Raw genomic sequence first — 15,929 nt, 5'->3', positions numbered from 1 at the left:
GTTGCTGAGTTCACCAGTGCTTTGTCTCTTTCTCATGATGTACCAACCTATAGATTTTGCCACTCCTAATATTGTAGCAATTTCTCAGATGGGTTTTTTCAGCTTAGGGATGGCTTGTTTCACCTGCATGGAGAGCTCCTTTGACCGCATGTTGTCTGCTCACAGCAAAATCTTCCACATTAAAGCTAAAAGTCTGCAGTTCAACTGCATCTGAGTTGTTTCATTTAAAATTAATTGTGGTAATGTACAGAACCAAAATTAGAAAAAAGTTGTCCAATTATTTATGGACCCAACTGTATGTTAAAAAAATGCACAGCCTTTTTACATACAAGTTATAGTACCTACCGGTTCATCGATGAGCTTTTCTTCCTTGGTGAGGAAGACCATCATATACAGAAGACAAACCAGCATTCGGTGGGTTTCCGGGCGAGGAATGTGACCCCAAGCATCTGCCAGGACACTCATCCAGTTCACATCACAAAGTACATCTCCCAAAAAGAGGAAGCAGCTTTTTGGACTACCTCTCTCCACCTAACAGACAAAAACATGAAGGAAATGAGGTTACCAGAAGTAATACAAAAAAGCATGGATGGGAATAATTACTTCCAATTGGTTTAAAGTGCCATTCTATTACTTGGAAGCAGGAAGAGATACAACAATAATAAATCAGAGGTTAAGGAATATATAAGGAGAAGATTTGCCATCATTGTAAATGGGACAATGGATAGATTGACTACATATAGAGTAGTACATGTTAGGCAAACTGCGACAACCTATACAAAAAAGAGGTGTCCATGATATAGTCAGGAAGTGACTTCAGTTACAGCCAGCTACAGTCATCACAATATTGTTTATGTTTTCGAGTAATCCGTCTGCACACAGAATAGTTTAGCATCATCACAGCACTTCTTTATACTTTAGAAAGCAAGCAGGTGGCACAGAAAGCTAAAAATGTAGACTTGGGAAATTGTGCTTCCTTCTTTCTATGCAGAGTAGCAAAGTTAAGTGAAACACAAGACTGGCTGATCACTAAATTAAAACCTTTGGTAATTCAAACATATGTAGTCTACATACATATTTCATTGTTGACTTACTTTGAAGAATTCTTCCATTAGGGTCTGGTCAGGGTACATGTCCTTCCATGGCAGCTTAATGTACTCTGTATGGTAGGCATATAAGATGTACTCAGGGCTCATAGGGGCGGTGCAGGATTCACAATAGTGCATTAGGTGCAGCCACAGTGCCCCTCGCTGGCCTGGCATAAGGTGATCTATAGGTAAATCACAGAAATATGTATGGATCAACTAATGGGAGAGGGAAGTGGGATGGGAGAAAGAGACAGGAAGAGAAAGCGGGGAAAGGTTGAAAAAAGGAGAGAATAGTTTTGTACTTTACCCTGAAATTTCTGGTGTAGGGTGAGAACACAATCAGAGAAGAGCTGGACCATTATCATGGCAGTGGGGGTGTCACTCTCTAGCCAGGGGTAACATTTCTGTGTGCTGCAGAAAACAAACTAGAGTATAATGCAACAATCTCTGCCTGCAATAGCCATATTGAGATTATCTGTTATAACCAAACATTCCTGTTGGGAAATTTCTGATTAAGTAAGTAAACAAGAGCAATTAAATTAAAAAATACAGGAAGAACATACAAAGTCCTGTGCCTGATGGAGGTTTATTCTAGAACTACAGAGCAGCAAGCAATAATACTACCCTGTCCTATTCCTATACATTATTATGTTTATCAATAGAATTCACAAAAGTATAACAGCTTCACAGAGGACATACCTGTTCTCCCCAGAATCCAAAATCATCAGCCAGGGCTTGAAAAGTTCTGTAATAACTGAATGAAGCGTTTTAAGCCCTGCAGGATGAAAATATAGTGTGAAATATTATTAGGGTTTCTTCTATACAAAGACTCTTTGAAATAGTAAAGTCAGATTAGGTTGGCTTATTGATGAATTATAAAGATTGCTGCATACCATGACACCTGCAGCAGAAGAAGCAGCCAAATCAAGCCTGACATACCAGTAAAATTGATCCTGTACCTGTCTGGACAGTGTGGCTTCCCATAGGTTCCAGTTTGATGCGGAGAATCTCATAGTCAATGAGACTCTTCACCAGATATTCCAGAAAGATCTTCACTTCTGTCATGTATAAACTCCATTTGGACAGTAAGCCGAAGCTCTCAAAGTCGGACTTGGAAAAACGCAGCTTGTAAAAGAAGTCTGAAAGCCATTTGATGGTCTCCAGCACCTGAGAATTAAGTCCATAAAAATTCCTTTAGTGGAATAGGTACAAACAGCAATCTAAAATACAAATATTTCAGTTTAAAATTTTGGTTAGAGTAGAGAAGGCCTAAAGCATGTTTTTATTGCGACTCAGTTGGAGTGTTTTTAGTTTACTGTGTATCAAGGTAATAGGCCATATGATGGGAGAGTGGAGTTCTAACTTTTTCTCATTGCACCAAAGATATGTTTTTGTTGCTGAATTCAATGGGAGATATTTGCAAATACTTCCTGGCCTTCTGATATTTTAATTGCAAGTAGCCACCTTTTCTGTCTGAGCTTGCTTTTCTGCTACAAATATTCCCTTTTTATTTGGGCATGCTCTGTCAAAGGCTATACTCATGACATCTAGTGGATATTATAGGGTATTACATCATAGCTCATTACATGCTGCAAGCAATCCTTTGATATACTTGTGAGTCATTCTTCTGCAATTACAGTAATCTCCACTTGTCCCATCATGTGTTTATTATATGAATATGTGCCATTGACCAAATCCCTGATTGTTACTCGGCTAAATGACCGCTTCTGCTTAACAATTAAATAACTCAGGACTATTTTTTTTAATCTCACTATGCCTTATGCTGGTCATAAATGTTCTATCCCACACAACTAACCATGTGTACTAGCTAAATGTACACTAAAATGTTCTCTTTTTACCAGGACAGGTGTGTAAGCCTTACAATCCGTTCAGATGTTTTTCTGGTCTGTGTACCTTTTAAGCATCTGAAGATACCAACAGCAGTAAAAACCTTAAAGGCAATATTAGGTATGTACAGATAAAAAAAGGCCAGAAAATCTGGAGTTTTAAAGAGACACCCCAATACATAAAAAGTGAATGATAAATGACTATAACACCTAAAGAAAAAGTCTCCAATTACAGTTATGTGACATGGATTTCTTTGCTAAACAACACATGGTTTATACACTTACAGCACCAAGGAGCCAAATTTATTACCTGCTCAGCTGATAACATCATTTTGTTGGTGCAGTTTGGAAATACGAGAGGGTCTTTGTTATCTGGTTTCACGGTGTTAGGAGGAACTCTAGGGCCGTAGCATCCAATAGCTTTCAGTGATGTTCTCCAGCACTCGGGGCTCAGAAGCTGTTCAGAGGAACCTGTACAACACACAGAAAACCATGAAAAGTCACAAAAGTGTTTTGAAAGACAATATTTAAAATTCAATGTGGGAGATAGATATTTAACTCCCCCATGAAGGTCTGAAATCATAGAAATCATGGTTCTGGCTGTAGATTGCAGCATCAGGACTTCAGGGTTGAAATCTTTTTTTTTTTTTCTGGTGTTTAGACCTCAATGCAGGGGGGGTCATTATGTGGGTTTAATATAAGCTGCATACACACATGCAATAATTGTTGTTGGAAAGAATCTTTCTGGATCCTTTCCAACGACAAAACACTGCACGAAGCATGAATGAGTCCTTTACATACAGCTCTGTTCTGCTCTATAGAGAGGGGGGAGAATGATGGAGTGGCACCCCGCTGCTCTCTCTCCCCTTCACTTTTATTACGATCCTTCCTCGTGAATCTGCCAGGATGGTCATCCGGACAACGAACACTGCACACACTCTTCAGATTCCTGTCTGATATCAGACCTGAGGCTATTATCAGCCAAAAATCATCTGACGTGTGTACGTAGCCTTAGTTTATTACAATGCAGGAATGGCCAGTGTAAGACAGGCCTTGGGGTAGGGCATTGCTCCATGCACCACAACAACCAGCAGCGTTATGAAAAGCTAATGTATCATGAGGATAGAACTGTTTTAGCTCAGGTTTACAAGAGTAAAAAATAAAATTATTCTGATGGGAGAGGAGTGGGAGAGGAGTGTCTTAGCTATTTTTATTTCTGTAGCTGGCAACTGAAGAGACATGTTCTAAAGTTGGGCCCTTTTTGGATGCTGGGGGTATGCAGGAAGACCACTTACTTTGCATGAGAAGCCTCAGGCAGTCGCTGTAGTGATCTGGGAACTGATAGCGCAGAATGGAGCTCCAGTGCTTGCAAAAAATATTAAAGGGCATCAATAGATCTTCCTCAGGTTCCAGACCGCACAGAGTCAGAGCCAGGTGCACCGACTCCAGAAGCTTGCTGCGTTCAGACATGGAGGGCTTTGCAGAGTTCAACCAGTGGTTCAGATCAAACTAAAACAATATTAAAAAGCCTCTAAATGTAAAATGTAAAGACATAAAATATGAGTGTATGTAATATGTATGTATGTGTATGTAAATTCAGAAAACAGATTACAATACCAAATATAACTGAACACAATGTGTGTGTGGAGTACAAGGAATTTAGGAGACACGGCCCAGCACCCAATCACAAAAAGTTATGTCACAACTAGTTAGTCTTGACCAAGTAAACTATATTCCCAATAAGGATGTCACCAGAACACTGAGTCTTCGGCTGCCTTTCAAAGGCAACAGGCCTGATTTATTAAAGCTCTCTAAGACTAGAGAGGATATGCTTTCATCAGTAAAGCTGGGTGATCCAGCAAACCTGGAATTGATCTTTTCAAACTCATTTGCTAGCTAATGATTTGACTCCTAGATCAAATCCATTCCAGGTTTGCTGGATCACCCAGCTTCATTGATGAAAGTGTATCCTCTTTAATAAATCAGGTCAAATGTCCTAGAGTCTGGAATGTGGATTTTCTTTTATGGTACTGCTGGGAACTTGAATGGTTAGAGATCACATTTATCAGGGGAACGTGGATATGGCAGTTTGGATTCCATAAGTATATATGCAACAAAAAAGACCATGTTAAAGAGGGAACAATTAAAGGCGTATTTTATTTGGCTTAGCTTGAAACTCCGCCACAGATCCCCTATGTAAAGTCCTTAAATATATTTTGACGGATAGACTTTGTTACTAAAAGAATAAAAAAACTACTTATACAGCAAATATATGGTCAAAAAAACACAAAATCCAAAGTTTGATGTTTTTTACATAAAAGCACTGAAGTGCTGATCTACTTTTATCCTAAACCACTAGCTCATTACTCATGAATGAGTAAAAGCCTTTGCTGAGCAGATTAGATATGCTTTAAACGACTTTTGCATTTCTACACAAGTCTATGAGGATGTAAAACATGCAGGTAAAATACAGGTTGGAAAAAGGTCAAGTGCAGATCAAAAACACCTAGTCTATAAATTGTAAATTACTCCAAAAATGTCTCAAACTGATGCAATCAATACGATACGTTAATGAATTGACTATTATGAGCACAAGCACTTTGATCTGCATATCTGATGATATGATCTGGGTTTTTGGAAGGTACTGAAAGGATCCTTTCAGGTACAAGGGTATCAAAATTGCCAAGTATATGTAAACCTATAATCTTTTTTAGTATGTCTAGCATGCATCAATTTGTGTGGTTTTCCTGAACATATATATATAACTTATATATATATACATAGTTACAAAGGAAGTCCAAACTCAAAGAACATACATGACAGGCCTATACCACTACTGGTAAGTAAAAGAGAGGAAGTTTCTCCAGGTAAACTACACTAGAACATTGCAGATGTGCACTCAGTTATACATAAGAAATAACTAAAATGTGATTGTATTATTTATTTTTATGCAAACTACTGCAAAATAGCTACAATTAAAACAAATACTTACTCACAGCAGTCTATGTGTACTCAATAGAAGGACCAGAGCAGAACATACCTTGGTGAGCAGCATAAAGATGACATCACTGTTGTCTTCAGAAATGGCCTCCACCACCTTCTCATACAGGTGTACAAATTCTCCTGGTGAGGCGGCAGGGGTAAAATACGGAGACAGCAGGTTACAGAGGCGTCGGTTCTGCAGAATGGTCTGTAGTATGGGCCGACACTCAGACTGGGTTCCACTTATAAATACCTTGAGGGGGAAAAAAACACAAACACGGGATTCCATGAAGTCAAAAATACCAATCTTCTGATGCAGAAGTTGCTACACACCATGCTGAAAGTCAACGCTTGGGTTTTCAAGGGGTTCCGATTACAACTTCTAGGATGGCATGCAGATAGGAGGGTATTAATTTTTTAAGGGGGATGCCTGGAATATTAAACTGAACTGAATTAGTTATAACATTTAAACTGTCTCAGATTCGCATTGAACTATGCTATATATGTATTGCCCACTTATGTGTGAATAAGGGCAACAATAATCTCCAGGTATGATACTGGCAGCACACGGGCTCAGAGCTTAGAACTTTGGCAGCACTAGGTCCCAGGTTCGAATCTCGGCCAGGGCACAATGTGCATGGAGTTTGCATGTTCTCTATCCGTGTTTGCATGGTTTTCCTCAGGGTTTCCTCCCACAGTACAAAGACAAGCAGTTAGGTTTTTTGGTTTTTGCCAAAAAATTGTCCTTGTGGACATTGTAACTGTGGTAATGACATCTGACTATGGAAAAGACATTAGATAGTAAGCCACTATGAGGCACAAATAGAGTTCTAGTTTTGCCAACTGGCAGCCTTACTGTAGCAAAAATTGAGATTATTAGATCCCCTAGGCCAGGAGGGGATAAGAATATTCTATAAAATACAAGTCAATAAAATAAATACCAAAGTACTACCTGTCCCAGTATTTCAATACAAGAGGTGAAGAACTGTCGGGAAGGAGGGTGACGCTGCGTTTCATCACACACAAACTCCACCACAGCAAAGAAGGTCCCAATCCCAATTTTCTGTATCTCCACAGGTGAATGCACCTTATAAGCATTGACGAGAGCCCTAAATACACAAAAGCAATGGTAGCATGTTATGATATGGTAACATGGAGGACAGTCCACTACCCGTTCCTAACCACATGCTGTATACATGCCCAGTAAATGATATCTGTATTTAAGCTATATAATTAAGCCTGAATTAGCTTTGTTTCTCAAAATCTGCCCAAAGTTCAGTAGTAAAGCTGTAAACCTTTATTAGGACTTATCATTTCCAATCATGTAAATTTTGTATTTTTCCCATAGAGTTTTTTTTTTAATTAAATTTGGCCATGTCCCCTCATCTCCTGATCCTATCCATTGGTCAGGTGTGCCAACTCTAAGTAACCAGCGTAGAGAAACCAGTGCACAGAAATATATAGTAAAGCAGAGGAGCCTACTGTGTCAGAGCTAGAGCTGTCCTATCCCTAGGAAGCATGCACTTTGTTGATTGCAGAACTATAAGTTGTGACTTATTAGGATATTTCCATGTCACTTGCCAATTCTGTTTCACTTAAAAATCAGGTAAGCACACACAAAAAAGCATTAAATACCTTCACTACATAATATAAACATATGAAATGTACAAAAGATAACAGTATACAAACCAATATTAGTAGAAAACTTACGTTATGAAATTCTCCAGATGCACCGCAGTTTCTATAATGTTGAGTGCCGTAGGTTTGGTGGCCTCAGCTTGCAGCTGTTTCATCTCTCTGCGGAGGACATGTAGCTGCTGGCTCACAGCCTCATCCATCTGCATCCCTTCAAACTGCAGGAACCAACAATTTACTATAAGCTTAGTATCTGGAAATGGGTATTTTGTCCATCCAAACTATAGAACAGAATCCATTTAAAAGATAGAAAAAATATCTTTCTACAGCCCATTAATTTACCTTTATGTGATTGTGTGAAGTCAGAATGGTGTATAAGGTATTTGCAGACAATGGTATACTAACAACCACAACAGTTGACTTTAAGCTAAGCATATTTTAAATGGTATGCAACTTCTGAACTTCTGCTTTGAATCTTTTCAAAGAGATGTTCTGTATTTCCATACAGTGGCAACATTTCCGTTCACTTATACATTACTATTAAGTGAGCCTTGTCATTCCAGGACTGCGTCACTGGGTGAATATAAAACTAATGCAACCATGTCATATGAGGTAAGCTACAATGTTTTACATTTTGGTTTGGGTTTATAGCTGTTTTAAGCTCAGCAGATAATCAGGTATAAATTTTTCTTCTCGATAACAAAAGCTTTGGCTCAAAAACAAACCAGAACATTAGCAAACACAGAAAGAAACAGAGAAGGGTTATTTTGCAAAACTGTATTAAAAATAGTTTTAACAACAAACTCACAAATAATCATCTGCATACCATATTATCAGATATCATGGTAAGAATTCTTTGTATGGGATAAATCCTAATCTATTCTAGACATGACCCGATTATTGCTTTGAATTATTCAGAACTGATAGAAATCACAGTATAACATTCAATCAGTATACAGTTGAAAACAGTCTTCAATCACAACACGTTTCGCTCTTAATGGGCTTCCTCAGGAGTCATAATATGCTTATTTTGGAATGAAATCTGAATTTCAAAGTATTTTCATCCATGAAGAGTGGAATATTTTAGTTCTTCAGGATGTTTATTATGTGAGTAATCAGATCTGATAGTCTATTGGAGCAACTGGTACCCAATATGTGGATCCAAATGGTCCAACAGACAAAACTTTTTAACTCCATAAGATCTGTATGTGGTTATTGTTTCCAGACTTGGTATACACACCTTCTCCAGAAAGTGTGATTGGCCTGAGGGCTGCAGCCGCAGCTTCTCACAATCTAACAAAATTATGAGAAGTGTGTGTGAGAAGCTGCGGCGGCAGCTCTCAGGTCGGTCAGACTTTCTGGAGAAGTCTGGAGACGGACACTGGGACAGTCTCTTGGCTTGTATCGCAGTTTTGCCAAATAACCCTTCCCTGTTTCTTTGTGTGTTAGCTAATGTTCTGAATATTAAATAAGGGTTGGCAATAACAAATACACATTATACGATTTCACTTGCACTATTGTTTTTTTGTTTGTAGTGTTATCAAAAACAAACCATAAAAGTATTAGGTTTAAAAGTGTTTGGGAAATTTCCAAGTCGGGGACGTTGAAGAGTGACAGAAAATACAATCTAAACTTGCTTCGCTCTCTTTGTTTAAGATGACAGGTCAGGTCCCAAAATATGTGAAAATGAACAGCTTAAAAAATACTGAAAGGTACCTTAGTTTATGTTTAGATCAATCCCTGTCAGACCTTGGCTATACACAAAGCTGTGACTTAAAGTCAACACTAAGTCTAACACTTTTTTAAATTTAAAATGGAAGAGACTGCTAACCATTGAAGATCTGGCAACGGTCTGTTACCTGCTTGACCTGGGGGCCTAAAGTCAATTAGGTAGCCCTTAGTAGACCCTGGGACTGGAATGTTCACTGTAATCCTATTGATGAGATTTTAAAAGTGTAATTAAACCCTTAAACAAAAAGTCACCATGGGGTACAGTTTTTAGCAAAAGAGACATGCAACGTCCCCTTTGTCAAAAAAATATTCCCTGGTACCTGGTGGCTTTTTGTTTTTTGCCTAAACTACACAGTGCAAGCTCAGCACTGTTGCATATAGAGCCAGATGGCAGATATGACTCCTGTGAAAGAGTTACATGACCACTGGCCCTCCAGAGGCTGAAGAGGATCACCGTAGGCCAAAAAGTCTGCAGTGGAGTTGGCAATGAAGATGTCAGATTCGAGGATGCAGTGGTGACAGCTTCCTAAACCTACAGGGTGCCTACAAAAAGGGGAGTTTGTACCCAATTATGGCAAAAGTTTGCCCACATTAATAAGCATTTAGCTCTACCAGGTAATTAGCAGAGATTATCTTGTCCAAGGCAGAGTAAATGATAGCTTGAGAGAACCACCATCATTCAATCAGATAATGTTAATGATTATGCAGTAGCCCCTCACCTTGACCATCACAACTGCCGGCCCACTGCAGGTTTTATTGAGGTTGCTGCGACACTCTATCTTCATTTCGATTTGTTCCTCTCTGTTGACGTAGAGTTTAGGGATAGTATCAAGCATCTCGCTGTCTAAGGCCACTTGTTGGGCCTCTCGCATAGAGGCAGTTCTGGGGCAAAAAAATAAAGCGTCAATCACCATTAAAAAAATTCCTGGAAATGTATTGTTAATAAAGAATGCGCTTTTTTTTTTACACCAAACACTTTTGCAACTTTTAAGTGCAATGCACAATAAAGCACTTTGTGTTCATTAATGAAACATGGCGCATTCATTCTAAATGATACCCCAATCACTAGAAGTTGTCCTGGTATTCTTTTTGCACAGAGAAATTGGCGCCACCAATTGGCGCCACCATCTTCTTCCGGGTTCTTCTTCGTACGTCCCATGATCTCCTACTGCACGGGCACAAGATCAGGTGACATACATGGGGAAAAAGATTGCCGATCTCACTACGTATTCGTGAGATCGGAAAATTTCTTTCTCTCATTAAAGAAAGATGTCCTTCTGTGCATGGCCAAGATCAGGCATGCGCAGAAGGAGCAGCAAAGAGCCTCCCGGGATGCGTGACTTAGGTATCACGGGAGGCTTTGCACACCTATTTCAAATACAGTCTTTTGAAACATTAGAATGAACTGGATATAACTGAGAATGTAACCGGAGAAGAAGACTATGGAAATCTAGCAAAAGTTCAACTGTTCAGTACTGTGTCATGTCTGACCCCTATCCTTGAGCAAAGTTATCCAAGGTTGTCCAGTGTGTTGATCATTTAAAGTATGTTCACACCATGCCGAGCTACAGTGGGCATATTTTTGTGCATAAATAACTTTTTTTTTGCCTCTGTAACAGGAATAAAGCCTGTCCTGCTCTATTAAGTTTTGTTATTGGTGTGTGACTTACTTTGCATGCTGCTGCAGGACTGTCAGGTCTTTGTGAACAAGTTTCATAGCATCCTGGGTGTTGAGAAAACAAGATTGCGGAATGACCGGTACAGGTGACTTCATCAGCTGCAAGGTGGTACCTGGGACCGGAGCGTTGTGCTTCTTCAGGTTAGTAAGGATTCTGTCCTTTGCAGCTGGAAGCAAAATAGACAGACAGAAAAAAGACATACGGAAAGAGAATAGAAGAATGAACATATTGTGCCAAAAATCCCCTCACAGCAAAAGTTATTATTAGATCTGACCATGCTCACTTCTAACAATCTACTCTAAATAAATGTGAAACTTATTCTTCCTATATTGGGGCTTTCTCCGTCCCTTTTTTTCTTCCTCATCACCATGATAATGAAAATTTATTAAAATATTTCTATTATCATTTCACTTCATATTTTAGATGCCTCTGTGCTTCTTTATGCAATGCAGGTACTGTAGATCAGGGATATCCAAGAAGGGCCAGTCGGGTGATGTACATAGATATTTGAAACTATACAGGCACCCTGCCTCAGTAACAAGTGTTCAGTATCGAAATGTCTTGATGGGTAGAAGTCAGTCTGCAGGAGCTGATGACTCTACATTATGCCTACATATAAAGGTGAGTCTCCATGATAAAAACCTAAATTCAATGAAAGAAAGGGGTGGGCCAGTGGCAGTTATGCTATAGTAGAAAGAGCTTTATGATGATGGACGTCCTCCAGCTAGGAAACAAGGTGGGCTCTATCTGAGAGCACATTGAGTTTGATTTAATAAAGCTTTCCAAGGCTGGAGAGGATACACTTTCACCAGTGAAGCTGGGTATTCCAGAAAATCTGGAATGGGGTTCTTCAAAGTATTTTGCTAGCAAATGTTTTGAATCCTGGACCAGATCCATTCCAGGTTTGCTGGGTCACCCAGCTTCACTGATGAAAGTGTATTGTCTCCAGCCTTGGAGAACTTTAATAAATCAGGCCTATTGAGAAAAGCTCACAGTATGTAGCGAAATCAGAGCAACCAATTTCCTTATGGGAGAGAAGGCTATACAACTGTACACAACATAAGGTAAGGTTGGGAGTGCAGCTTTAACAACTATGTGGCCTGGTTTTAGTCTGAACACAGCATGTCATGTGGCCATAGAGCCACAATAACCTTACAAATTAGCAATTAGTAGTTCACACTGTACCTGCAGCAGAGGGCAGGGAATCCACAGTAACAGCTGGAGTCAGCAAACTGGTATCCATTTCCACCTTGATTTGGTTCCAGGCATTGACAGTTTCTTGAATTTCAAACATAATGCGTTCCATGTTGATAAATTCCATCCACAGGTTCTAGGGATGGAGTATACCATAAGACAATGCACCATGAAATGTCTCTTCTCCCCCAACTTTCAAGATTATACAGTTTTAAGCTTAGTATGTCTGGTAACCCAAATATTAGGCAATTGTCACTTACATACACACATGCATAATAGGTGTGCTTATTTTTATTTTATTGGGCTCTTTAATTTTTTTTTTTTTTGCTTTTATTAATATTTTTTAACTTTACTTTTTTACTATGGTAAGAGGGCTAATATGCAGTCAGGGAAGACCCTTAGCCACATGTAGGAAAGATTGCACAGCTTTACAGCTGCTCAGATTGCCCTAACACAAAAGTCCTGAGCCTCTGCCATCATTTAAAACAAGCTCAAGCTGCAAACTTGTTTTAACCCTTTTAAAACCATAAAGCATGATAAACGTCATGATAAACCATTACAATCTCCAGCATCACTGGGTTAGATTACTGCCACGTCCATCCATTTATTTTGCTCTCACCTGCTCCCTGCGCATGATCTTGGCCAGCCGATGTGGGTCGTACTGCTTGGGCAGGGATGGGATGTAGACATCTCCCTTTTGAAACTTGTCATCTTCCAGCCACACAATAAACACATTAAATAACCTGTCAGAAAAGGACAAATTGCCTGAGATTTAGCACTGAACCTAGGGCAAACAAATACGCAAATGAAATACATATATGGGAAATGTTTTATGATAAGTCTTCAGAATTATCAAACATTTTGAACCTTGAATTCATGAACTTAATTCATAAAGCATTGTTTACTCTCACGGTGACCAATCAGACAAGCTGATGCTCTCTGAAGATCTTTTAACGTTATTAAGTTTTTATTTTATAACAACCCCCTATGCTTTCAAAGCCTTTTTTATAATCCTATTGATGAGGTCATCTGAAAAATAAGAATCACCGTTAATGTTGTGAATACCGTCTTAAACTTGTATTTATAGAATAGATTTTTTTGAATTCATGTATTCATTGAAAGAGATGAGTTAAGTGAACCTGACTTGACATGGCTGTGTGATTGGTCTGTAAATCTGCCAATAAACCTCAACTGTTTGTCTCTGTGGACGACTGGGGTTGCTGAGTACTCTATGCAATCGATTTTCCAAACAACATTATTGTGCCGTGACCCGGATACATAAAGTATTGATGATAACTTTGCATGTTGCACTCATTTGTATTTTTTTATCTGCCTATAGGTAGATAGGTCTCACCCGAGCCAGCTTCTCCCACTTGCACTCCCACAGTAATGAAAACATGTGTAAGACAGAAAGACAAAACATGTGTAACTAAAGTCACATAGGAATCTGAACAGTCAAGTTTTAATCCTTACAACTGTGCAAGCCTACATTTGACACATGTACATTTTCCTGCTTCTCAAAGAAAAAGCTGGACTTTCAAAAGAAAGCTAATATGGTTGAAAAAATGGTTAAAAAATGGTTAAAAAAATACATGGTTAAAAAAATGTAAGTCCTTTAAATTCAGATTCTTGTGTAAGTGAAGTCATGACTGGTTATATTCTGTCCAAACAGCTTTGTGATTCTCACACCTAGTCAGACAGGACAGTCTTGTCAGCAACCCAACCTTTTATATGACATGTAAGTATTACAGCTTGGCCGACCTGCTGGACAATGAAGCAGCAAACTGATACACTATACATTCAATGTCTGTGCTCTTCTCTCCTGTAAGCATATGGTAGTGTTCAAATGAAGCTAGAGGCCCGAATGGCTCATGGTACCACTGTCCCTCCTCAAATGCTACTTAAAAGTAGCTTAGGTGACACCAATATTACTAATTACACAACTGTGGGCTGTTCTGTTGACTATAGTTTTGTATATAAAGAATACAAGTAATTATTTGTATTGTTGCTTAGCATCATTAATACAAATAGATACAGAACTGATCAGAAACCCATTTGATAAGTCAAGGAATGGGAACTATTAGTAGACAAAAACTTGTGTGTGTAAGTAGGGTTATTCTTTAGAAGGATAAAAACTTGTTTCCCCATGCGTTTCACCACTTGGCTTCCTCAGGGGTGGGTAAAAGATATTGTAACAATGAATTAGTTGAAGATAATTATACATACAGAAAACTCGGGTCTTGAGGAAAGGACATCCCACAGTATTGGCAAAGTTATTTCTTATTTGGTGTCACATAGCACGTCTGATGATTATAAGAGGCTGTTAAATTCATAGACCTCATTGTTGTCAGAACTGGTTGCAATTTTTCACAATTCTTCTACAAACAACTACTTTGCCAAAAAACCCTATTCTATCTTTCTTTCTGTATATATTTACTAGCATTGTCCTAGATCCCAATCTCCTACATTGTAAGCTTCTTGGAGCAGGGTCCTCTCCTCCTGTGTCACTGTTTGTATCTGTCTGTCATTTGCAAACTGTATTTAATGTACAGCACTGTGTAGTATGTTGGCACTTTATAAATCCTGTTTACTAATATAAATAATAATCGCATTAAAGGGTTGGCAGCCCAAAACCACTTTATACAAAGTGAGATTCCTATCAACGTAAATCGACTATGGTTTTGTAAATTTGTTCAGCCAAACTTGTGGCCCAAGCAATCTTTCCAGACCGCACGTCCAGGGTCTGATCACTCTGAAGTTAAGCAATACAGCCTGATCCAGGACTGGCTCCAGCCTGGGATTTGGCACTGACCTTGCAGCTAACTATTAGACTCATCTTTGGGGTGTCCCTTCCTGGAAGCATGACCTCACGGTCAAGAACTATGCAAAGCACCTAGGTTACTAGTGCTGCCTTCTTCAATTGTTTTTTAGTAGGTTGATATCAGGTTAGATTTAGATACTTCGTTCAGAGTTCAGGGAGCATGTCCTAAAACCTAAGTATAATTTTCTTGTTGTCTCTTTAAATCTTGAATACCACTGATATAACAAGTTTGCAACTGTTGGATTTCTTACCTGACCAGCTCCTTGTGCAGATCTGGAGAGGTCATACACTCCTGTGCGTTTCCCCCAGAGTCTGAGAAGACCGGAGATCCGTCCATTGGGCCAAGGGCTCGGATGGCTTTGCTTGCCAAATGGTGAAAATCAGCCACTTCTATCAGGCGACGCTTCATCTGTTTAAGGAGGTGATGGTGGGCTGCGCTGCTGAAGAACCTCTTTCCGATGCATCCCTCAACCGGTAACCTGAGAAGAGAACACAATTAAGCAACAAAGCTGGACTAATATTACTGCTACTAAATACAACTCAATTATTTAAATTTTAGGTAATCTTCCCCCATGTTTACAGATCATTAAATGTTAATGGGAATGAAATAGAAGCTCCCTGCGCATGCATTTCGATGAGAGTCACATGTTGATTCTGACTTTTCATTATACAGGATACTGAGGCGCCCAAATGGCTAAAAAAACAATAAGGAGTTCAAAGATGTCCCCTGCTGATTGGAGTGCTATAGGTCTGATTTATTATAGGGCATATAAAACCTATGCAAGGAGACCACTGCTTCTTCATAAGGATCACAGATCTTTTTCTGTTATATCCTGAAAGGGGACAGACATTTAGCTTCAATTAGACTGGAATATATTTAGCTGATTTAAACTGAATTTATCCAAATTGTGAAAATTATTATTTTGATAAAAACGATGCCATATTACCACAC

The 15,929-nt window shown here is 39.0% G+C and overlaps 1 protein-coding gene across 3 annotated transcripts in view; it reads right to left on the bottom strand.

The window, feature by feature from the left end:
• EPG5 (ectopic P-granules 5 autophagy tethering factor) overlaps nucleotides 1-15,929 on the bottom strand; it is a 67,721-nt gene that overhangs the window by 15,710 nt on the left and 36,082 nt on the right. For all 3 annotated transcript variants that reach the window (XM_072413509.1, XM_072413510.1, XM_072413511.1), the window contains 15 exons: nucleotides 15,229-15,456; nucleotides 12,776-12,899; nucleotides 12,148-12,292; nucleotides 10,954-11,128; nucleotides 10,003-10,165; nucleotides 7,628-7,770; nucleotides 6,870-7,026; nucleotides 5,976-6,170; nucleotides 4,231-4,444; nucleotides 3,246-3,406; nucleotides 2,048-2,255; nucleotides 1,788-1,863; nucleotides 1,396-1,499; nucleotides 1,095-1,270; nucleotides 346-531 (listed from right to left, as the gene is read on the bottom strand). In XM_072413509.1, the coding sequence (XP_072269610.1) occupies nucleotides 346-531; nucleotides 1,095-1,270; nucleotides 1,396-1,499; nucleotides 1,788-1,863; nucleotides 2,048-2,255; nucleotides 3,246-3,406; nucleotides 4,231-4,444; nucleotides 5,976-6,170; nucleotides 6,870-7,026; nucleotides 7,628-7,770; nucleotides 10,003-10,165; nucleotides 10,954-11,128; nucleotides 12,148-12,292; nucleotides 12,776-12,899; nucleotides 15,229-15,456 (2,455 nt within the window). The remainder of the gene's footprint in view (nucleotides 1-345; nucleotides 532-1,094; nucleotides 1,271-1,395; nucleotides 1,500-1,787; nucleotides 1,864-2,047; nucleotides 2,256-3,245; nucleotides 3,407-4,230; nucleotides 4,445-5,975; nucleotides 6,171-6,869; nucleotides 7,027-7,627; nucleotides 7,771-10,002; nucleotides 10,166-10,953; nucleotides 11,129-12,147; nucleotides 12,293-12,775; nucleotides 12,900-15,228; nucleotides 15,457-15,929) is intronic.

The sequence above is a fragment of the Pyxicephalus adspersus genome, chromosome 6, assembly GCF_032062135.1.
Source record: "Pyxicephalus adspersus chromosome 6, UCB_Pads_2.0, whole genome shotgun sequence".
Taxonomy (NCBI): Eukaryota; Metazoa; Chordata; class Amphibia; order Anura; family Pyxicephalidae; genus Pyxicephalus; species Pyxicephalus adspersus.
Note: the sequence above shows the minus strand (reverse complement) of the source record. Positions and strands in the feature narration are given on the sequence as shown.